Raw genomic sequence first — 25,580 nt, 5'->3', positions numbered from 1 at the left:
CGTTTGCCACCTAAGCTTATAATATAAAATTTAGCCACTTTGGTGGAGTTAATATCACATTCATACTTGTGTATATCTCACTTCAAGCAATAAAACTGAGACTAAGTTTATGGCCTTTAATATACTTAAGTCAAGAAGATACCAAATTTGATTGTAATTTAATCACGATATCATTTAATAATGGATGTTTAATTCAACATTTTTTAATATACGGTTTGGAGGAATTTTCTGGTCTTTGATTTTCCCAGCTCACATGTACTACTTATGGTATAATTTTTTCGTCAATTTGATAATTTAATGAAATTAAAAGGTCAGTTTTTCTTAAAAATAATGTATGTCGCTACATATGGATGAAATTGGTCTAGACTTTGTTTAAACCTTATAACCCTAATATACTGAATTCCGCTCCTCTGGTACAACAGCAACCTCATCTACCCCACATATTAAATCTAACCCCTTTGGTTCAGTTTATATCACATATACCATGTTTAAGTTAAATAGCTTCTTTTTATAAAAGTTAACATTTCGGAGAAAAAAATAGTATTGACACAAAATAAATCTATGATCAATAACATAAGTTAATAAGATACCAAATAATAATCGAGTAATGAATGTTGAATTCTTTCGCAACATTTTTATACTCTCGCAACATGTTGCAACAGAGTATAGTTTTGTTCACCAAAGAGTTGTTTGCATCACCTAAAGCAGTGTTTTTCAATCTGTGGGTCGCGACCCCTAAGGGGGTCGCAAAGCCTTACTCGGGGGGTCGCCAGCTGAAAGAAAAAGTCGAGGTTCTTACACAACAAAAACACAATTTTAATGAGAAAGATATGCTTGTTTATTTTTCAATAATTTATCAAATTGTGGTGTTATTTTTGAAACATGAATAATTTAATCATTTTCTAATTTTCAGTCTATTTCTCTTTTTAGTTTTAATGTCTACCATTGAAGAAAATAACAGTATGAAGTGGCGAATGGCACTAATAATTTAAGAGCTGCCCTTGCCAGCTCTGGATATTCGTGTTTTCTTTTCATTCAAAATACGTCGACAATTTGCGAATAAAATTCCATTTTAAGCATGCCATCAGTAGCTAATTCTAGAAGACATTCTTTCATTTTTGTGTTGACATCAGCCAGATTTATTGATTTGTCCAAAAAAGGGCTTAAAATCCAGCCCATAAAATACACCCATTGTCAGCTTCAGAGTGCAAGTCTGGAAAGTATGTCAAAAGTTTATCTTGTAAATTATGCAAGCTTTGTATCATGCAAGGAATATGAGCCGATACTGCAAAACTTTGGTCTGATGCATTATCTTCAACAATCTTCTGAGCACACGGAAAAGACTCAAACATTTTGTTTTGCAGAGAGGTCGACCACAAACGAAGTTTTGCGTGAAATGGTTTTACTTTATCTTTAGCTGTTAAAATCTTTTATTCTCTTCCTTAAAGGTTCTTGTTCAAATTGTTTAGGTGGCTAAAAAGATCTGCCAAAAATGCTAATTTCAAGAGCCAAATAGGGTCAGAAAAACGGTAAGCATATTCTGATTTTGCATCTTGCAAGAACATTAACAATTCAGCTCTCAGTTCCAGAACTCTTGTCAATACCTTTCCTTTGGATAGCCACCTGATCTCTGTGTGATAAAGGAGATTTTGATGAAGCGAGCCCATATCTTCACAAACGATTCTGAATAGCCGGGTTTGCAAAGCTTTACCTTTGATAGAATTCACAATTTTTATTACCTCCTTGAGCACGTCATTTAAATCAGAAGGTATTACCTTAGCAGCAAGAGCCTGTCGATGAAGAAAACAGTGTGTCCATATATGTTTGGTACTATCGATTTTAATTTTGCAATGAGTCCGCTATTTTTGCCAGTCATAGCTTTAGCGCCATCGCTACAAATAGCGATACATTTTTCCAATCAATACCGTAGTCGCAAGTGCTTTCTAAAAACATATCGTACAAACACTGGCCAGCAGTGTTTGCAGGAAGTGCTTTGCAAAATAAGATTTCTTCCGTAATACTGTCATCTGCTTCAAAGCGCACAATATAACGATATGCGACTTTGTAGCTAGCTAATAACGTTGACTCGTTGACACTGGATGCCTGAAAATAAACCAAACAATATACAAGTGAACAGTCAATAAAAATTAAGGACGTGGAACCTTTGCACACCGAAATTAAGTATAATCAAAAGTTGTATACAAATAACAAAGAAATAAACTCCAACAGTAAAAATATAGTATAAAACAAGTAAGGAAGGGCTAAGTACGGATGTAACCTAACATTTTATATTCTCGCAAAGTCAAATGGTATACTCGTTTGAGATTTCTTTGTGGATTGGCTGATATTTTCGGTAGAAGGTCAACTATAGGCACTGGGGTCCACATATTTAGTACTTTGGGGCTTGAACAGTTTTGGTTCGATTTAGACAATTTTTGGTCACAAGGTGGCATACTTTAAACGTATTATTCACGCAAAGTTTTACCCAGATATAATCATTGTTGCCTGATATGCGTAGTCGAAAGTGAAAGAATCAGATGGAATTGATAATGGTGTTATATGGGAAATAGGCGTGGTTGTAGTCCGATTTCGCCCATTTTCGCACTATAACATAAAAATATGAAAAGAACGTCATGCACCGAATTTGGTTGAAATCGGTTAAGCACATCCCAAGATATGGGTTTTCACCTAAAAGTGGGCTGTGCCACGTCCACTGCCTAATTTTAACGCGGTTCCTATAAAGTCATCTCATACCATCCCAGAGATAAAATTTAATGTCTCTGGCGTGTTTAGTGCTTGATTTATCACGCTTTTAGTAGTTTTTAACAGTACCGTTGTATGGGGAGTGGGCGGAGTTGCGATTTCAACTATTTTCACGGTTTAGGAGATCTGCACATTAAACCTATTAGAGGCGGGACCACGTCCATTTTTTAAAAAATATTTTAACTGCAGATGCCCCTCCCTAATGGGATCCTGTGTACCAAATAACAGTCTTGTATCTTATTGCGGAGCTTAGTTATGGTAATTTAATTGTTTTTGATTAATGGCGTTTTGTGGGCGTGGCAGTGGTCCGATTACGCCCATCTGCAATACCAACCGTCTCACGGTACCAAGAAACATGTCTACCAAGTTTCATAAAGATATCTCAATTTACAGCTTGCACGGACGGACAGACGGACGGACGGACAGACAGTCACCCGGATTTCAACTCGTCTCTTCATCCTGATCATTTATATATACATAACCCTATATCTAACTCGATTAGTTTTAGGTGATACAAACAACCGTTAGGTGAACAAAACTATTATACTCTGTAGCAACATGTTGCGAGAGTATAAAAATAGTATTATTGTGAAAAAAGGGTGGGGCGCTTTTTAAGAGCTGATTTATAGTGCACCCCACGCTTTTTTCATTATTTTCTTACTTACCTGAATTATAGTATTCTGCTGCTGACTAAGAGCTTTCAACTTTCGTTCAAAGAAATCCAACGGCTTATCAGCTTCTTTTTGATGCTTGGTTGTGAGATGCCGCATACGCTTTGACGGTCTCATACTCTCACGTGATAAAACATCGCCGCAAATTACACATTGATGTTTATTATTTACGACTGTGAACCCGTATATCAAATAACTGTCATCATAATGTCTATTTTTTTTCGGACTCGATTCACCACCACCGCTATTGATACTCGTACCAGATGTTGAAGGCTGCGATCTTTTGAGAAATTTATCCATTTTATATTTTTATGAACTCATGGGCGACTACGCTTAACTGAGTGATGAGAGTTGAAACAAAAGAACATTGCGGGTGGCGCGCGCGGGACGCTTGCTGTTACGGCAACGACAATCATGTCGTGCGGTGTGGCAACGTCGCCGTCGCCGATGCAGTATGACCCGCGCGAATAATAGATAAATTTGCCAAAATAGGAAAAACTTATTACCTAACGTATGTAGTATTTTAATTAAAATTAAATTATTTCTTTGACTTACTATGACACAAGGGGGTCGCCAGAATATTTCAACCTGTAAAGGGGTCGCGAAATCAAAAAGATTGAAAAACACTGACCTAAAGTGATAGATATAGATTTCTATATACATATATTTCTTCTAATATTTGGTGATAATCAATGGTTAGGTATATTTTCTCAGCCATCATGTTAAAGTTATTATAAAATATACCAGTCAACAATACTAAAAAAGTTTCTTAGAGTGCTGGACTTTGTATAGAGCAAAAAAATCTTTCTAGAAAAAAATTGCATGAAATAAGTATTATTAATGTAGTATCAAAAGGGCTAAAGACCCTTTTTATGTGGTTATCGTTAAACTGCGACCCCATCGGTTTACATGCTACTGTCTATTATTTCAGTTTTGCGACACATTTTAATATGAAGAACTCAAGAAAATTACATTTTTACCTAGCGCCGTTGGCAGCTTATGAAAGGTTTAAATATTAAGACAGAAAGAAGAAAATCTACATACCTGCTCTACATATGTGTATACCATACTTAATTATATGTAAGTTATTGTTAATTTAGCCTTCATGGGTAGACCCTTCAAAATAGGTACCATAGATCCCCCTGTTTTAGAAAGCGTTTAACAAAAGTAATATACGGAGGGGTTTTCCGAGAACTTAATTTCAATACAATGAAATAAACTACTAATTTCTAAAATATAAATATAACTAAATATTATGTATTATTATGTTAGTGAATAGCTAAATAATATATGGGTATACAAAAGTACGTAAGCTTTACCAACATGTTGCAAGAGTATAATAAATATCAGTACACTGTGTTTGTAGTTTCAGTTTCACTAGATGTCTTTACCAGCAAATTGCTTTATTCAAATTAATTTTAGTGTATTAGTTATATAGTGTTTAAAGTATTATCATATACAGTGACGTGCAAAACCGTATTATATACAGTGGCGAGCAAACACATATACATATGTGCACCAGTATACCATAGTACCTATACACGGAACAGGAAAGGAGTCATAGCAAGGACTTAAAAGGAATTACAGTGAAAGAGAGCAGCACCTAGGATCCAACTTTTAACACCCGGACGGACTGAATTATATAAGTATTATCTATAAGTATTTTATATTTTAATCCAGTATTTTATATATTAATCCATTTAATATTAATTAAATAGAAAATCTATATTACTAAGTCGTCTTCAAAATAGAAGACGTATGAGAGTTCTTCGTGCAAACTCTTTATATAGAGATAGTGAGCAGTCACAAAATACTGTAAGTCACGCTAATCGTAGATTAGATTCCGATGTACGTCTGTCCGAACAAATTATCAATACAAATCAACATAGAACCAGGCGGGAAAATCTCGAGGTACGGTCTTTTGAACAAAATTTAAATACTGTTCAACATAGAACAAGGCGGCAAATTCGCTCTAAAGAGCGGCGTGAAGACCCCGAGGTTCGATCTGTTAAGCAAGTTTTAAATACTGTTCAACATAGAACAAGGCAGCCAGATCCCCAAATTCGCTCTGAAGAGCAAATAAGAGATACTCGAGGTCATAGGTCTCGGCGGGAAGACCCCGAGGTTCGATCTGTTGAGCAAGTTGCAAATACTGTTCAACATAGAACAAGGCGGCAAGATCCACAAATTCGCTCTGAAGAGCAAATAAGAAATACTCGAGGTCATAGATCTCGTCGAGAAAATCCTGAGGTACGTTATGATGAACAAAGTCTCTATAATCGACAGCTTAGTAGGGGGGGTATGAGGGAAGAAATTTTGAATCAGAGATGTCTTAGACAAGGTCAAGTTCGCCTTCGTAGAGATAACCCACCCAATAGACAAATTGAAAACCAAAGGCAGTCTCAACGAATCCGATTACCGAGAGAAAATAATATTATAGAAACTGATAATAGTGGCAACTTAACAGATTTCAAAAACATTTATTTCCAAAATATAAATAAGGGCCCTACTGAAATATGTATTTGCTGCGGCGGCTTATGGTTTTCACACCAAGTTCGCAAATTAAATTTCGAAACTATTGCGCAAGGTCACCCGAATGCTGCATCCGCCTTCTTTTTTAAGCAAAAATTTCCTTCAGAAGATGGAAATTACAATTTTTGTGCTACTTGCAAAAATGCGATTGTTAAAAAGAACGTTCCAAAAATATGTTTAGCTAACGGTCTAGACTTTCCTGAAATACCGGATTGTTTGAAATGTTTAACCCCAATTGAAGAACGTCTGATAATGCCTAGATTGCCTTTTATGACAATCCGTCCGTTAGGATATCAAGGTCAGAGTTTGCTAAAAGGTGCTGTTGTTAATATACCAATTACTGGTAACAATATTGTGACATCTCTACCAAGGTCCTTTGATGAGGCTCATGTTATACAAATTCACTTAAGAAGGCGTTTGGAATACAATTATGATTACATGATCGATACCATACGCCCCGCAAAGATTATGGAAGCTTTGCAGTTCTTAGTGAATACCCCTCTGTATCGTGAGCACAATATACATATTAATGAAAACTGGATTTCAGAACTTAATAACCAAGAAGAAGTTCCGTTTGTTGCATCTGCAGAGGATTCCCGATTGGTTCAATCTTTTCATGCGGCACAAACTTCTCATGATAATCTCTCAGGTAATAATATTTCCACGGATCTTTTACCTTCAGAGCTAAATCCAGGCGGTCAAGAAACTCTTTTGGACAATATTCCTGTAGAAAACTATAACCATTTAGTTATAGCGCCAGGTGAAGGACAAAGATAATACGTTCTGAAATTCGCCGTTTTGACAGAGGAGCGTGTACCATTCCAAAGTTGTTCTATGATTACAAAAAATTAGAACTGCTACAAATTAAGAATAGTACATCCATTTGCCTTAGAAAGTTTTCAGGTCGCAACCGAGTTACGGCCAAAAATCTATTAAACGAAAACTTGATTCAACACGATGATGGTTACAAGGTTTTGAAAGGCGTTAGATCCTCACCTGCGCACTGGGAAGCTGAGAAGAAAAAGACAATCGCTATGATTCGCCAATTTGGGCTTCCAACCTTCTTTATCACTTTATCGGCTGCAGAATCTCAGTGGGTTGAGCTTTTGGTCATCCTCTCTAAAACTGTTGATTCTAAAGATATTTCGGAAGAGGAAGCCAATAGTTTAACAACCCAAGATAGATATCGATTAATTCGGTCAGACGCGGTTACTTGTGCTAGATGTTTTGACTACCGCTATCGACAAAATCTTAAGCTTTTTAAAAATAACGCCGGCATTTTCGGAGAGCATTTTGTTACAAACTTCTACTGGAGAGTGGAGTTTCAACAGAGAGGTTCCCCGCATGTACATGGCATGTATTGGCTTAATAATGCTCCCAGGATCAACCTTCAAGATTCTCAGACATTCCCTGATGTCATTAGTTTTATTGACAATTATATTTCTACCGATGGTTCAATCAGCCACTTAGAAAATTATTTGGGTTATCAAAAGCATAACCACAGTCGATCTTGTACTAGGGAAATAAGAGGACAACAGTTTTGTCGTTTTGATATACCATATCCACCAATGCCTTCAACCCAAATACTGTTACCTCTTACAGAAACAAGTCAAAATTCAGAAAGACACAGACTTTTTTAAAATTCAAAACGTTTTGAATTCAAATATGACTACAGAAGACATTTCTAATTTAAACGATTTTGCACACTTCCTGTCTGATAGTAGAATAAATATGTCTTGTTTGATGACTATTTGTTAGCCCTTATGCATATGTTTGCTGTTCATATATAATTAATTATATTAACAAGTCTAACAGGGGAGTTTCTAGGCTCTTAAATTAAGCTATATCAGAGGTAAATGCTGGAAATTATACTATTAAGCAAAAACTTAAACATATAGGTCACAAATTTATATCAGGCACAGAAATATCTGCACAAGAAGCAGTATATTGCTGCATTGGGCTCTATCTTTCGGAAGCAAGTAATGCAGAAATATTTATAAATACCTCTCGACCTGAAGAACGTGTTCGAATGGTAAAACCTAGAGCGGAACTTCAGAACCTTCCTTCAGGTTCGACTGAAATATTCGTAGCCGGTATTTTAAACCGTTATGTTCAAAGATCCGATCAATTAGAAACTCTTTGTTTAGCTGACTTTGTATCTAGGTATAAATATTTTAAATCTAGTAGAAGATAGTGATCATGAAGAAGAAGAGAGGGAAGACGATAATTTACCAGAAAGCGGGGTTGTCATGCCTCTTAAAGACGGTAGCGGTTTTGTGAAAAAACGTACCAAACCTTGTATTATTCGGTATAGAAGGTTTAACCCAGATTTGGCCAGAGTTGAGTATTTCCGCGAAATGTTAATGCTTTACTATCCTTGACGGAATGAACAGCAAGATCTCATTGAAAACGATAATGAGCAGACTTGCGTAACACATCGTATTATAATCGAGGAAAATCAAAGAAAATATGATGTTTTTGAACAAAGAGAACTTGAAAATGTTCTAGAAAGTCTTTATAATGAAATAGACTTGGACGAAGGTGCTCAAAATGAACTACCTATCGTGGAAAATGAGTTCAGAGTGTTGGCACTTCCAGAAATAAACCTAAATATAAATTTGCTGAACTTGCATGGCGAAGATTCAACAGATAATGGCACTGAATCTGATTGCAATATTAGACTTATTAAACTACCCCCCTTAATTCCAGTTGAGGAATTATTTTCTTTAGTTCAAAGTCTAAATACTAAGCAAAGAACCTATTTGACACAATTGATGCACCACCTAAAAACAAATCTCCCATTTTATGAGTTCATTGGCGGCGGTGCAGGTGTAGGAAAGAGTCGTTTGATATCTGCAATATATCAAGCTCTTAACCATCGTTACAATTCTACACCTGGATCCAGTCCAAGTTCCTTAAAAGTTCTTCTTTGCGCACCTACGGGTAAAGCAGCATTCGAAATAGGTGGAATGACCCTTCATTCAATATTCTCTTTACCTGTTAATCAGTTGAATAGAGAGTTGAGGCCACTTAGCAATGACACAGTGAATTCATTGTATTCCAGACTTATCGATTTAAAATTAATCATAATTGATGAAATATCGATGGTAGGTGCTCGTATGTTTAGCTCTGTTGATGCGAGATTAAAACAAATTTTCACAACAGACAGCCCCTTCGGTGGTATACCGATCATAGTGTTTGGTGATTTGAAGCAATTCTCACCTGTTGGAGATAGGTGGATGTTCTCTCCTAATCCCAATGATGCATACAGCACTTTAGTTGGTTTCCCTTTGTGGGAGTTATTTAAATACTTTGAATTAACAGAGATAATGAGACAACGGAAGGATCAGGCCTTTGCAATTGCATTAAATCATATGGCATCTGGTACTATGACAAATGAGGACATATCACTCATTGAAACTCGAGTAGTTAATTTCGAAGAAGTTCCCGATGATGCCATACATTTATTTTGGTCCAATGAAGAGACAAATAATTTCAAAGCCCTTAATCTCAGTCGAATCCCAACAGAAGCTTTCCTTTCAACTGCAAAAGACTCAGTTAAAGGAATTGGTATAAATGAAAATGATAATATTTTGGAGTTAAAATTTTTCAAAACTTCTGAAACGCAGGGACTGCCCTATGAATTGACACTAAAAACCTCCGCCAAATATATGATTACAGTGAACATAAACACGTGTTTACGTAATTTGATAGCACGATCAAAAAAGCGTCATCCTCTAGAAAGTTCTTGAACACCAATTGAAAAAGTTCTAAAATCTTTTCAATATAAAAGAAATGAACAAATTTTAATTGAAAGAAATCAGTTTCCAGTTGTTCGAGCTACTTCTGCAGAAGGTCTATTCATCATAGAAAATTTTATTCCTCCTAACAAATTTTCTGAATCGGATCCCGTATTTAGGGAACTCAGGGAATTGAACACAAATAAAGCTCTGACAACAAGTTCAGTCCCGAACATCAGGACATCAAATTTTATTCCATAATGTTCAGAGTCTTCACGCTCACATTAATGATATAAAAAGCGACTGTTTGATGCTATCTTCAGATATTTCATGTTTTGTAGAAACTTGGAGTTATCCTTGCGAAAGTTTTCATATACCAGGATTTACTCCAATTAACGAGCTGAGGATAGATAGCACGGAAACAACCAACAGAAGTAAACGGGGCATTATAATATATGCAAAGCATAGTATTGCTTGCTCTATAGAACCAAAGGCTGTAAAGAAAATTTATTCGGACAAAGTTTTAGAAGCGGTTTTGTTTAAATGTTTCAATATTAATATTCTGGTTCTATATAGAAATTCAGCTTTCTCTGTCAGACAATTAATTATAGAACTTCAGGAAGTCCTAATTGTTGGAGATTTTAACATTTGTTTAATGTCTACAGAGACTGCAATAAGAAATCTGCTCCAAGAAAAAAACTTTAGTTCTCTGCTTGGTGCAGAATATTCAATTACACCTGCCGGTACACAAATTGATTGGGCATTTTCAAACATGGATCCTTCCCGTGTAAATGCAATTACTTTTGAGACAGTACACAGCTATCATGACAGTATTTGTGTCTCTATTTCGAACTAAAGTTTTCAGACTTAGTGCAATAGTTCTTCATTTTTTTTCCAAATATAATCGAATTGGAATGGTATAGGAATTTTGACAGTATTTTTTAAGACAATTTAAAGAAAAATATGTAAATAATCTAATTAAGAAAATTTAAATTATATATATAATTTGTTATTATATATGACATTATTGTATAAATATATGATAGAAATTAAATAGTATAAGGAAAAAAGAAATATAATTTGGATATATGTATAACAATCTCTACAAAAATTTATGTTTAATATTGTAAATATTATATACAAATTAATATAATAATATTATATCATTTTTAAAGTTGTTAATATTTAATATTTTTAAGCTAAACATGTATAATACTATCGATATAATAAATAAATAATGTTATTCATTGTTCAAAAACGATTTCTTTTCCTACTTCTCAATACAGTTGTAATGCATTCTATATATATCAATTATAAGCGTATACAAAAAGCACAAGAACGATTTCTCATAATTTGAGTAAATTTAGTTTACAATTGCTCTAATTATTTTCACTGTGAGTGAAAAGTAAATAACTAAGGCAACAGTTCCTACTTCTAATTATTAAAATATATAAAGAAGTCTCAAACGAATATACCATTTAACTTTGCGAGAGTATAAAATGTTCGGTTACATCCGAACTTAGCCCTTCCCTACTTGTTTTATACTCTCATTTTATTTTTATAACCCTTTTTTATTAAATGATATTTTAATTCTATTTTCATATTATTTCCCTCATTATTTATATTTTCTTGTCAGAAGTCAATTTCTTTCGTTTTTATACCCTGAACAGGGTATATTAAGTTTGCCACGAAGATTGTAACACCCAGAAGGAAACGTCGGAGACCCTATATAATATATAAGTATATAAATGATCAGCATGCTGAGCTGAGTTGATTTAGCCATGTCCGTCTGTCTGTCTGTCTGTCCGTCTGTCTGTATATATACATACTAGTCCCTCAGTTTTTAAGCTATCGATCTGAAATTTTGCACCTGTCCTTTTCTCACAAAGCAGCTGCTCATTTGTCGGAACGATAGCATATAACTGCTATACAAACTGAGCAATCGGAATGAAGTGCTTGTATGGAAAACTCTTTCATTTGACGAGGAATCTCTACGAAATTTGGCATGGATTATTATTTAAGGCAATGATCTAATCGCCGAAGAAATTGTATAGATCGGATGACTATGACATGTAGCTGCCATATTAACTGAACGATCGGAGTAAAGTGCTTGCATGGAAAATTTTTTTATTTGACGAGGTATCTTCACAAAATTAGACACGAGTTCTTGCTTAAGGCAACAAATTATTCTACCAGATCACTATATCATATATCTGCCATACAAATTGAACGTTCGGAATCCAGTTCATGTAAGGGGCCTTTGTATTTTTGAAGGGTATAATAGCTTCGGTGCAACCGAAGTTAACGTTTTTTCTTGTTATTATTTAAATTTTTGTTTATGCGCATACCAAAGAACATCTGTGCATATGTATGTATATACATTTTGCTTATAGAGTGGTGTAGTTCGTTGCGTACTCTGATAGGTGTGGTGACATTTTATTTTCGAACTTTCGCGTTTTCAATGTTCCCTCATCGTAATTAACATTTTAGTAAAGTTAACATTTGCTCCTTCTCTATTCATTAACATTCTCTGTTTGCGCCTTCTCTATTCATTAACATTCTCAGGGAGTCACATGTGAAATTTGGTTTGCATTTACTTGAAAATTTGATTAAATATATCAACATATTTTCCATAAACTCAATAATTATGACATTTTGTGTTTTGTTCATATGTTTTCCCCTATAGAAATAACGATAATAAATCGTAACAATAATATAAAATAATTGCTTAACTTACGTTTCAAATCTGTCAGCGACTATCCTCTCGCTTCGTTTCTGATAACAAAACCGATATATTTGGTTTCCGGGACACCCAAAACCGATACAATTTCCGTTTCGAACGTCAAACCAATAATATCTGAATTCATGACAATTACTATATTATTTTATGTTTCAATTCTGATAGCGACAACTATCAAATTCTACAAAACCCCTGAGTATGTAAAATTTTTTTAATATTTAGAAAAAGGCGATCGACCAGACGCCAGTATAATCTCATAATTAAGAAATTGTTCCATTGTTAGGTTTCTAAGATTTAGAAAATCCGCAATAACATCTTCAACTGTAAAAAAAAGTTAAACATGAGAATATTTAAAGAAATATACTTATACTTACTAAACATTCTACAAGAATACGGCTAAGCACCAGATTTTATATGTTCACCAAAATACAAAAACAATTTCAAATTATTGTCATCCAAAACAATTGTTTTTATTCAAGCTTTCATTAAATTCATTTGTCAGCGATTTTCATACATAAAAATAAATACATATATACGATTCTATCGTTTATAGAAAGAACTATAATTCATTTGTTTAAAGAAAATATTGTTCTCTAGTATACATATTTGTATAGTGGCATCAAATAAGAAAGAAGTTCAAAACGATTATAAATAATTCAATTACAAGACACTTTAATGTTTTTTGGGTATATAGCAAAGTAATATTTGTTGCTTTTTAGAATGTGTACAAAACGGATTTTCCATTCCTTAAGAAATCAAAGTGATTTTTAAAATTAAAATGGAATTTTTTATGTACCCTCAGTGAATACAACGCGTATATTTATATTGTCTAATTTAGTCAGATTACTTCTTATACTGAGGACAAATTATTTCTCAATTTCCGTTGCTTGTATAATTCCTTAATTAAATCTCGAAATAACATTGGATTAACATTTACACTGACTTTAAAGAGCAGAAACCAGTCCCCAAAGCTGATGTTCTCTAAGGCGAGTTCTACCTGTGTTGTAGACATTGGGCGCAACTGTATACTTATCATTTTTAAACGAAAAGTTCTACTGGACATTAGAAATAGGCGATAGAGCAAATTCAAACCGGCCATTATTGCCATTATGAGGAACCAGCACCACAAAAAACCAAAAATCTTCTCGTTTAATATATTTAGTGGTAGGATACATAGGACGTCGCGCTTGGTTTGAGAACCACTTGGGCCAAATATAATGTAGTCACACTTAGCAATTTTGGGAAAAATTCGCGAGGTCATTCGATTCCAGTTGTCCCAATCATAACGTGGAACGGCAGTCAGTGCTTCAATATACTTTGTCCAAAAGCCGTTTAAAAACACGTTAAGCAATAAAATATTGATAACCTAAAAAAAGGCTCTTGCAAATTAAACAGAGAAATTTTTTAATTGGTAAATCTTAAACATTATGAGCGATTTGTGTACTTACGCTAATTACGAAATTCAGCACCTCGCATGTTAGGCATTTTACCATATAACAAAAGTGTATTTCTTTGTAGTCGGTTGAGAAGTATTTCAGTAACAATCTCAAACGTTCTACGTAAGTGCTTTCGGGAATCAATGCATCACCTACATGATCAAGACAAAAATGTATGCACATATGTATAAAGTAAAAAATTAAAAACTCTCACTCACCAACTTCGGAGCATAATTGTTTCAATCGTTGACCCTCCCACATCTTCCAAAGGAATGAAGGAAAATAGAAAAAAACCGACTGCAAAAGTAGCAACATAATGACCCATTGGTAATAACGCAAATACACCGGTTCCGTAACCCCAAACTCTTCTGTAGTTAGTCCCTCGACTATATATGGGGAAGCTTCTCCAGTCTGCGTACTCAACAGTTTGTTTCCATGTGGTATCCGATCCTGTACATCGTAAACATTTAATATGTATGTGCCCATGGTCCAGCAAAATGAATTAACATATTCACTGTATTTGTCATCACCCATACATTGTATAGGCTCACCGAAATATTGCTTTGCTGATAGCAGGAATGTGCAAGTTAATAAAATGACCACTGTACATTTGGAATGCAAAGTGAATACCACATCATATATTCGAACTGATTTAAATTGCAAATATTTGGAAAGCGGTTTCACGGCGGCATACATGTTTACCGTTTGTGGAAGAAATATTTCCAAAATATCCAACACGAAATCGCAAATTTTGTATTAATTTTACTTTGCTGTGTTCATATGAAGTGGAAATTTCTGTTATTCCTGCTTAACATAGACGGAAAGCACGTTTCAAACGAAAAGGAGCTTGTTTTCATTAAATAACGGATTTTTTGCAATTTATAGGAATACATTTTCCATTCTACACATTACATACTCTACTACAATCATTTTGTAGAATTCAGAGTTGCAATTATATAAAGGTCCAATATAATTAAGGAAGCTTAAGAGAAGAAAGAAAAATATATTAGAAATTTACGGAACAGTATGATCTCATACACCCTCGATTTTGAATAAATATGGAATATAAAATAAATGAAATTACTAATAGAGATTTCAAATCCTAATAAAATTGTAAAAAACTATAATAATTTGTATATATTTACGCGTTCTTACAATCACTATTTCATCCTTATTTTTACTTTTTTGATGTATTTTCCCAGATTATTTTATATATTGTAAGAATACAATAACAATATACAATAACCATCGGAATTAACAACTTACGCATTTATGTTCATTATTCCCCTAATATTTTACATTATAAGCACTCTGTTTCTAACAGCTGTTGCATATCGTAAAGCAACTCCCTACGCGGAAATAGCATTATATTGCTTGGCTCTGCATTACCGTTAAAAAGTAATAAGGTGTCGCCAAGCTGAAAATATTGTTAGGAAGCTCCAATATATTTAATTAAACAAATTAGGCAAATCAAATGCATTAATCCAAGCTATGTGGTTGCCGAATGAAAAAGTATCAGTGTCAAAACAGGTGGGAAAATTTTTGAGCATAATTCCACACTTGTTTATTTATTTATTGATTTTTCCCAAACAAACTATTGTCATTCGTTCAACGTTGGGCCAATGCAGCTACAATGCTTCATATGGAATATCCTCATCAAGCTATCTATGCACCGCTAAACCAGGTGATTACTGATTCCGACGAGGAGTCAGAGGAGGAAATTCATAACAGTATAAAACATTCAAAGCAACAAATATACCAGCACCAACAAATAAATCAGAACGGGTGTATTGTTAAAAAGGAGCCTCCAAAGAGTCTCGCACTACGGCAACTACAGAACGACTTGAATACTACTCATCTAAGGCGTAACGATTCGCTTATTTCATCGACTACAGGTAAGAGCATGTACTTTACAAAAAAAATTAATTAGATTACGGATAATCTGTGCCGAATTAATTTTACCGCGAAATCGAATAAGTATTTGTGTGTGTGTTTATGTTCAATCAAAGTAAATAGATGGCATATTTCTTCATGTATTTTAGGATGGTTGGTACTACAAAGTCCAAGATTATAGAAAGATTTTGGTTCGTTGGCTGGCAATGTTATTCCTCCAAGTGCTTGTGTATTTGCGTACAACAGATAGCTTTATATATGTTGCACACTTTAAGGGAACACATAAATATTGCGAAAACTGTTTTAGTTTTAGTTATAAATATCTATTAAAAAGTTTATTTATCACCGCTAATGTAAAGCAACAATAACAGGGTATGTTAAATTTGCCCCCGAATTTTGTAACACTCAGAAAGAAACATCAGAAGTCCGATAAAAAATTTATATGTATATAAATGATCAGTTTTTGAGATATCATTCTGAATGTTTGCCTACGTCTTTTTTTCTCTGCAAGAAGCTGCTAATTTGTCGGAGCCTTAGATATCGGACCACTATAGCATAAAGTTGTCTTACAAACTGATGTATCAAAATCAAATTCTTGTATGGAAAACTCTTTTATTTGACAAGATATCTTCACGAAATTTGGCATGGGTTATTGTACAAGGCAACGTTACAACGTTATAAATACGTTCTTGTATGGAATATTTTGTATTTGTGAAGGGTATTATAGCTTCGGTGCGAACGTTAACACTTTTTCTTGTTGATAATGTATGATGATAAATAATATAAATTTCAATAATTTAGTTTGGCTATTGAATTAGCAAAAATTCTTTAATTAATCAAATATACGTATGTTTTTTAGGAAAAAATACATTAAACAACCAAAGGCAGGAGGCACGGCCCAGTAGTTACACGACCAACATGCAAAACACTTTCCGATCCGTGATGATGTCCGATATAGGATTGAATGATCAGGCCAGTAGCTTTTCAAGCTTCAATAGCGATTATGACGAACGTAATCATCTTGATGCTGATAACGTAGCAATTTTGGGTCGCGACAACTCAAAGGATCTCAGCACACATGAGCCAATGACACCAGCACGGCGATGTTGTTTTATATTTTCGTTGCTTTTATGTGTGTTTGCTGTTTTTGGCTTTGTTTGGTTGGTGCCCTGCAATAAATCATGCCCCGCACCTGTAGATCAAATACGAACACATAATTGGCTCAACAATTACACCAAGATCGAATTGAAAGGAGGAGTTCACGTGGTGGGCGGCTTACGAAGTTGGGAAAATAATTTAATATTCCTGTATCGCGGCGATGCTTTCTTCCCCAATAACAATAACGCCAAGCGTAATGGTATTATATCGCTAATTGGCAGTTCTGGCGCTGTAGCCTGGTACGATCAAATGGTTGACGAACCTGTAGCCATCGATTGTACACTAATCGACGTAGATCAAAATGGGCGATCCGATTGCTTAGTGCTTGATGAATTTGGTGAATTGGGCGCAATAAATCCAATCTCCGGCAAATGGCACTGGCATTACAAAGAACGTGCTCCACACAGAGTAGATGCTTTAGATTTCCCAGTAATACTGCCCGATTTAGACGGTGATGGCGTTTTAGAGTTATTAATGGTAACTAGCATCCCTTTTGAGCTGCGCACACGCAATCTTGTGCACAAAGGTGAACTCCGTGCTGGAAATCATCGGGTCGAAGAACGAAATTTCTTACGTATAATTTCCGGCCACAATGGCAAACCGATGGGTGATGGCTTTAAGGTGCAAGATTGTGATGTGTTGCACAAATTGCAATTGGAGAATAATCAAAAGGTTACATTTAATTGTTGGCGCAATAATACCGAAGCACAACGATCGAAAAGTTTAGCAGACTTGTTTGCCTTAATAACAAATAAATCTATTGCAACCGGACAAAAACTTATGCCCGCTTCCAAAATTGCGCAGCATCGTCACTACGGCCAACGCAAAGAAACCGACGCGCAACGCAACATTTACTCTCTCAGTGGGCGTGAACTGGTCGTAGAAAATCGCGGCAAATGCCCAGATGATTGCAACGTTACTTTTGTGCTACGCGAGACACACGGCAATAAAACCACCGTTTTGCGAAACTTCACCAATTCAGCTATGTATGGCATGGTGCCGGCACAATGGCATTTCAAAAACACCAAAAATGAAATGTCAGGTTTTGTAATGAAATTTTGGAAGTGGAACAATCAAAAGGACGCACTACGAACTTCAAGTAAGGATGAACCCTCGGCAAATGCAAACAATGCGCGCAATGCCGCAGCAGCTGCGAATAAAAAGGCCAAAACTCACATGGGCAAGGAGAATGCCACCAAAACTACAAAACAGAACCATATCACGTCAAATAAAACAAAAAGACAAAGTGGTAATGACAAATTACACACCGAAGAGCGGGTACATGGCTTCCCTACGAAGGCATTTAGTGCATTTGATCATCTCATACAAAAGCGACACACCTACACATTGCCACTGGCTGAACAGAATGTAACCCGTCTGCGACGTAGCAGTAACAGTAATTTACTGCTGAATAATTACAAAATGCACATGATTACAGAAACTGTAATGTTGGTTATATTCATCGGCGCTGATTACCGTATCGAAAACACTTCACAGAGCAATATTGTACAATTCTGTCGAAATGATCATAACGAAATAGTATGCCAACCGGATCTGAATAACCAGGAGAACTCTATGCTCATTGCCGATTTCGATATGGATGGCTCTCAAGAATTAGTTTCGTATTCGTCGACTTTCACAGAGCATGGAGATGATCCTGATGATTGGAAGTTGGTAACATATGTACGATTGTTTCGCCTACAGGCAGAAATGCCAATTGTCTATGGCGATAAATTAGTTGAATAAAATAGATTACAAGGAAATAAGGCATGATGTTTTGACTAAGTTAGTAAGAAGAAACGATTTTGTAACCATTGTTGTGCACACATATGTATATAAATATACAAGTAATTACACACATACATATGTTGTATATCATACTGTTCTCATATATTGTATAAGGATATCAAATAAAATATTATACAGTACATACATGGTATACACGTTAAAATCTACAAGCGACATACACTCTTAACTACATAGATTCTTAACACTTAAAAATATACAAAGATGAAAAAATGTCATAGGGCTAGTATATATGTACTCAAAGGCAATGCTAACGAAAATTCAAATCATTCAAACATTCATTTTATTCAGTTGTATTACTTTATCCTGTTAATTTACCGTTTCATAAAATATTATTGTTATGGTTTTTGAGACCACATTAAATCTTTCATATAAAGTATGAGCAAATATATTCTGATAACCAAGTTTGCACTTAGCATTGCCGTTGGGGCTAAAACTAATTAACCTAAACTATTTACATAATTACATACATACATAGTGAATTTACAGTAGTTCAACAATTTTTCAAATAAAAGTAAATCCAAAGCTAAAAATTTTATTTTTTTTTGGCAACATTTCTACGTTACCACATTAAGTTATGACTATGACGGCATAGTTACTGCATCGAAGCATAACTCATTTAATTCCATGGTCGAATCTGCCGAAGTGGTCAGTAATAAGTGGCTCTTCACTTTTATCTTCGTTTTTTTTGTTGTTGTTTTTTCTACGCTATCTACATTTTCACCAGAAATTGCAGTAGTTGCTTCATTGTTGCCATTCTTATTTTCATGTTTAACTCGATGTACGTCGAATAAACCCTTATTTATGGTGGTATATGGGCATATTGTGCACTTATAAACGATGGAATCGGCCACTTGTGGATGTTTTTGTTGAACATGTTTCTGCAAGCAAATAATTATAAAACATAAATAAAATGTTTTACTTAATATATGAAAATTAACTAAGATTAATTGAAATAGAGAAGGAAACTATAAATTGCGAGATCGGGCAGCAAAACCGTTCCCTTAGATAATTATCTATGCAAAATTTCGTGAAGATAACTTTCCAATTAAAAAAAAAATCAATACGAGGACTTGAGTTTGAGCTAAATCGACTCAGCTCATCATGCTGATCACTTACATATACATATACACTTTACAGTTTCTCCGATGTTTTCTTTTGGGTGGTACAAACATCGTGGCGAATTTAATACACCCTGTTCAGGGTATAAAAGTGTGGCATTAGAAATCCGTATACATTATTAGATATTTAGCCTTACGCTAAGGAAGCATACACTTTTAGTTATACCTACAAAAATCAGTATTAAAACAGCGTCACACTATTTTATAGAAATATTTTACATAGTGTACGATAGACCGAAAGACGAAAATTATTATATCTAGTAGAATAGAGTGATATTCAAGAATCAAAAGTCATATAAATTGATTTGCCCCAATTACCTTGAACACTTGTCAAATACTATTTCCTCTCATGTTTTTCGTTATATTTACTGTTAAATTAGCTAGAGAAATTAAATTAATTTAGAGGGCCAATTTAAGACTCTGCCTATGAAACGTCGTATGAATCTATAGAAATTAGTTTTTATCCCTTACCTGATAGGCCACGCTTTGTATTGACTTGTAATCACAGTGAACGCAAGCATACATCTTCGCATTATTGTCGTGTGTCATTTTATGTCGCCGAAAAGCATTGTGGTCACTGGCAGAATACTCACAGATGTTACATTTAAAACGCCGCGATGACTCATGCGATTGCATGTGCAACTTGATGGAGGAGCGTGAAGTCAGTACTCGATCGCACACTTCGCATTGTATTGCTGCGGCGGCGTTCTTGCACAGATGATCTCGTAATGTTTTCTGATGTGAAAAAACAGCTTCGCAGTCCTTGCATCTATAAAAATTACGCGCAGCGGTTACAGGTACTTGAGTTGCATCAGATATGCTTGTGCTAGATGATGGCGGTAACAGCGCTGGACCGCTGCTTTCGGACGCGGATACATCTGTTCTCTTTGAACTTTCCCGCTTCGCTGATGGAGATGTTGTGGATTTGTTATGGTTGCGGTGCCAACGCCGATGATTTTTCAATTGTTTTGTATTTTTGAAAGCTTTCTCGCACTGATCACACTTATAATTTCGTTCATCATAATGAATTTTGGAATGTGTGTTTAGTAACCTTGAATATATAGGTGTTTTGAAGCTGCACAGTTCACAGCTATATAGCTCCATGTCGATTTTATGCGTACGCCAGAGGTGAGTATGCAACGAGTTCCAGTTGGTGAACGGCGCTTTGCATTCAGGACATGCCATTGACTGAGGTTGAGACTCACTGTAATAAAATAGTTTACTTCTTTTATAATAAATAACGATCGACATGAATAGAAAGGAATATTAAGTCAGCACTTGCAAAATTTGCAATGAAAATATGTTACGATCTCCTTACCTGTTATGGCACTTAATGTGGTAATCTAATGTGATCGATTTTTTAAATCGGAAGGCACAACCCGCAACAGTGCACTTCAGGTAAACGCCTGCTCCGTTTTCGTTAGGCGGTTGCTTGCGAAGCTTTGTTATGCCAGTACGATTCGAACCAAACGGTCGGCCACGTACCGAAGTTCCACCCATTACAGAGACAGCAATTGGTGTTTTGGGTTGCTGTTTGTCTAAACTCTTCGTATTGTTAGATTTGGCCGCTGGTGTTTGCCCCATAGCCGCTGCGTTAGGTGCTTGCATGAGATTGTTCGCTACATAAATGCGTCCACGTTCCGTTGAATTCGCAGGGGTGTTAACGTTAGTTAGCGTTATAGCTTTTGGTGGTAACATAGGTACCAGTGGCGGCACCGGTAAACCAGTCGGGGCACCAATTGATGTTGAGGTATTTATGTTAGTACTTATAGCATATGTAGCTGAAGTCATTGGTGTGAGCGGGGGAATGTCATTAAAATTGTTTTCTTTATTATTTTTTGAGGGTGCCGGATCGGTGTGTTCTCCAGGGGTGGCTTGATTCAAGCGCTCTTGTTTTAGTACTTCTGTGTTTTCTGTTAGGGATGTACCTATCGACTCAGGTTCTGTTTGGGGGTCCGACATAACCTCATTACAGATCGCAGTGGAATTGACTACATTTTCAGAGCTACAAACCGGTTCATCAAAAGTAATATTATCTGCGGAGGCGATTTCACGTTCAAAAGTAAAATTTGCACTTGATTGTTGTTGTGTTACAGTCGAGGTCATTGTAGGGTCCCCGTTTGTTACGGACCCCGAACTGGCATTAACTTCAGCACTTGTTCCGGTGAGCTCTTCCATATCTGGTATCGATATCAGAGATATTTGCGGTGTATCCAAATCATGTATTGCCTTCTGAGCTGTAGGTAAAGTTGGTGCCATGGTACTCGTTATGATCTCCCTAATATCGTCACCCAAGTCATAGTCATCGTGCCAACCGTTTTGTGTTGAAAACTCATTCAATTTAAATCCTTCACAACCATAGGATATCGCTTCGATTAGATTGCTGGCATTGCAATTATCAATGGCCGACAACACAGCTTCATTTGCATTATTCAATCGCGCAAAGTTATCACTCAGTTCCTCTTCCACGAGATTTGTTTGATTCCCCTCCAAATTCGGTGCTATTAAGTTTTCAACGTCTTTTCTGTTCATTAAATTTAATTCATCAACGGTACGCAAATGTAGTAAGCCACGTGGCTCTTGGAACTGTGGTTCTTTCAGAATGTCCACATTTTTTATAAAAATTTTCTGCTTTTGTACATTTGTAATGGCAGAGGTATTTTGTGTGGGCAGAGCGTCCGACGTACAATTGTTAATATTACTTACTGTTGTACTCATAGTAGGAGGTGGCGGTGTAGGTTCCGTTGTCATTGGTGTAATCGCATCAGTAAACCGATTAGAATCCATTAGAAAGTTTTCTGTAGTTTGCTCATTGCCATAAGTGTAGTTATCTGAGACGGTAGTGGAACTGTTTACTAAAAAGTTCCCACCTCCACTATCGAAGAGATACTGATCTGATATAGTTCCAAGGGGGAGCTGTGACATGCCACTATTAAAAGGCGGCACTGTTGCGTTTAGGCTATCAACGGTATCTAGATAAGAATTCACAGTTTGCGGTATGGTTGGTTGCATAAAATTGAAATTCATTACGTTGTTAGTGGACTCTGTTATAGATGGCGCATTGACATTGTTCGAAAATGTAATTGGCTCTTTTAGTATATCAACGTTTTTTATGTAAATTTTAGGTCTTCTTGGTTTTTCGAAATCATTTGTGAATTCTGCTATGCCAGCATCGCCATTGTTACCAACGAGTGCTTCTCTATTCGGAGCCACAGAATAACTGTATTGCCCATCCGCGTCATTTACTCTCCTGTGGTTGTTATCACAGTTACTTTCGTTATTGTTGTTGATATTGTTAGGTACATGTAAATTTAAATCATTACAGACGCTAATGAAATCTCCAAAAGATTGCATCTCATAATCACGACGCGCCAGAGCAGGTTCTCGTAGTACATCAACACTCTTAATAGAAATTTTTTGTTTAGGTGGATTTGCTGGCTTATTTATTTCTACGTTTGGCACAATAGTTTCATTCACAATATTATCAATATTATTGTCACTTTTGTTGTGAAATAACGGTTCGCCGTTAGTAAGCATGCCTATAAGATCCTGCTCCTCCATGCTAATGCTACCGATGTTTTCTAGCGAATTGCACTCATCATTTTCAAAATGAAAAAGGCTATCATTGATTAGATTATCTTGTTGCTCAATCGGATCTCTATTCGGTTCTCGCAAACATTCAACATTCTTCAAATATATCCGACTTCTTCGCGTTGTTCCCTTGATTGAAGTGTCACTCGAAACTTCTATATCAGAGCCTTTTACGGTGCTAGCGGTGTCCGAATGCTCAGAAGGTTGGTTATTTATTTTAATAATCTGCATTAGTTTTGTTATATCTTGTTCGGGCATTAAATGGTCTTCTCGTAAATGAATCTCGACAACCGAATAAGCGTAGAAGATATTTTCACAACCTGAAACCAGAAAAAATAAATGTTTTTAAGTTTAACTGTATTTAGATATAATATTACAAGGATAAATATTATTTTAGATATAGGAAAGTAGGAACTGAAAATAACGGTTGCAACGAAGTTAAAATACCCGTCACAAATAAAGAAGTTTCCATACAAGAACTTGATTTTGATCGGTCGGTTTGTAAACAGCTATATGATATAGAGAAAATTTATTATTAAATAGAAAAGGTCATGTCATATCCATGCATTTTACGTATAGGAAAATATTAAGTTATAATAAGAAAATATAGAAAATGCCCATTAAAGACCTTACCTGGACATCGTAGTTCCGTTCGACTAATGGCATTTTCACAAACGCGGGAGTGTTCCTGAAACCTGGATTCGAGGTGGAGTTGCAAACCCTTTTCGGTCAAACTTATAAAAGCACATTGCTGACATTTATAAATATCTGGAAATGCAAACGCCGTTTTTCCTTTTGTGCATGTTGTTGTGTTTTGTTCATTTACTTTATCCGAAATTCCATGAGAAGTTTCTAAATCCGAATAAGCTTCTTTCTCATTTTGAGTACAATTTTTAGAAATCTGACCTTCACTTCTCTGCTGCACAGGTACTGGTGGTGTGGGAGTTCCATTTATTCGTTCTTTGGCACTTTCAGAATTTTCCGACTTTATTAGTTCAGCTTTTATTTCTTCTTGATTATTATTAGTGACATTTCTTCTGAATCGTGTACTATTAAATGCACTCTGTGGCTGCACATCAGTCGTATGAATTTGAACGAATGGAATATGTGTAAAAACAGTATTACTCGCGCTGTTACCAATATATGTTGCACCATTGTTATTATTACAACTAAAATTCATTTGTGCGGGAACTATATTTTGGGTCACACCGTCTCCTGTAGTACCGATTAAATTGTTATATGTCGACGGATGATGAAAAGACCGTGAATGTTGTTGTTGTGATTGCTGTGGGATTATTTCTTTATGGTAATCCGTTCCGATAGCTGTGTGAAGCGAAGTGGCCGCTGCCATTTCTATAGCTAGGTCAGACGGCTACAATATAGTTAGAGCAATAACAATAACATTGTATTTTAATATTCTGTAGTGCGGCTCACCAAACCAGAACCACCAAATAAATGCTCGTAGCTGGAGATAACTCCTTCGTTCATAATTTGTCTACAAGTTTTCTTGACCACAATTTAATCTTCAACTTTTCTGAATGACAAACAAACATAGAAACAGCTGTGTAACGAAGTATAATCAAAACATAACCATAATATGGTTATTCGAATACTTGAGCTACCAACTACAAACAAACATTTAGTATAGTAAATAAGAAAGAAAAAATATTTAACCAAACCCAGCGAGGCACTACTTCGCTTCAGAAAGGGACGAATCATACACACATACAAGAGTTACGGTTAGATTTGTGAATTCAGCTTTAAGAAACTCATAGGAACTTTAGACAAAACCTTTGCTAGCGGACCTGAGTAATTAACCAATGGCTTACCACCAGCGCAGTTAATACTGATATAACGAATCGCATATAACAAAGGATATGCCATAATGAACACTTTTCTTTCAGTGTACGTACTCATACAAAACCGTACTTCGAACTTTTCTGTCAAAACATATAAGGAGCACACATAAGCGGAGCAAAAGTTTTATGTGAATTGGCCATAATAGATGAGTGGAATCATATGTTGTTAATAATAATTTCGTCACCATTATTTGCTTATACAAAAAGAAATTGACCATTTTTACAAGGCAGAATTAAAATACCAAAAACTTGAATATAAATCTGTAAAAA

General features: G+C 35.4%; 3 protein-coding genes across 3 annotated transcripts; 1 reads left to right on the top strand and 2 right to left on the bottom strand.

Moving 5' to 3' along the window:
- Positions 1–12,891: 12,891 nt before the first annotated feature.
- On the bottom strand, positions 12,892–14,738 carry zpg (zero population growth). Its single transcript, XM_014243708.3, has 3 exons — positions 14,101–14,738; positions 13,895–14,034; positions 12,892–13,812 (listed from the first exon to the last, which is right to left on the bottom strand). Exons 1-3 carry the CDS (start codon positions 14,576–14,578, stop codon positions 13,297–13,299), a joined length of 1,134 nt encoding a protein of 377 aa, XP_014099183.3. The 5' UTR covers positions 14,579–14,738; the 3' UTR covers positions 12,892–13,296.
- Positions 14,739–15,228: 490 nt separating this feature from the next.
- LOC106624044 (uncharacterized) lies at positions 15,229–19,272 on the top strand. Its single transcript, XM_014243709.3, has 3 exons — positions 15,229–15,412; positions 15,511–15,777; positions 16,635–19,272. Exons 2-3 carry the CDS (start codon positions 15,516–15,518, stop codon positions 18,677–18,679), a joined length of 2,307 nt encoding a protein of 768 aa, XP_014099184.3. The 5' UTR covers positions 15,229–15,412; positions 15,511–15,515; the 3' UTR covers positions 18,680–19,272.
- Positions 18,798–25,024, bottom strand: LOC106624048 (uncharacterized). The gene is made up of 5 exons (XM_014243713.3): positions 24,886–25,024; positions 24,085–24,823; positions 21,179–23,771; positions 20,332–21,064; positions 18,798–19,620 (listed from the first exon to the last, which is right to left on the bottom strand). The coding sequence occupies exons 1-5, from the start codon at positions 24,937–24,939 to the stop codon at positions 19,321–19,323; spliced, it is 4,419 nt and encodes a 1,472-aa protein (XP_014099188.3). The 5' UTR covers positions 24,940–25,024; the 3' UTR covers positions 18,798–19,320.
- Positions 25,025–25,580: the final 556 nt, after the last annotated feature.

Source organism: Bactrocera oleae, chromosome 6, assembly GCF_042242935.1.
Source record: "Bactrocera oleae isolate idBacOlea1 chromosome 6, idBacOlea1, whole genome shotgun sequence".
Taxonomy (NCBI): Eukaryota; Metazoa; Arthropoda; class Insecta; order Diptera; family Tephritidae; genus Bactrocera; species Bactrocera oleae.
This window is presented reverse-complemented; position numbering and strand designations above follow the sequence as displayed.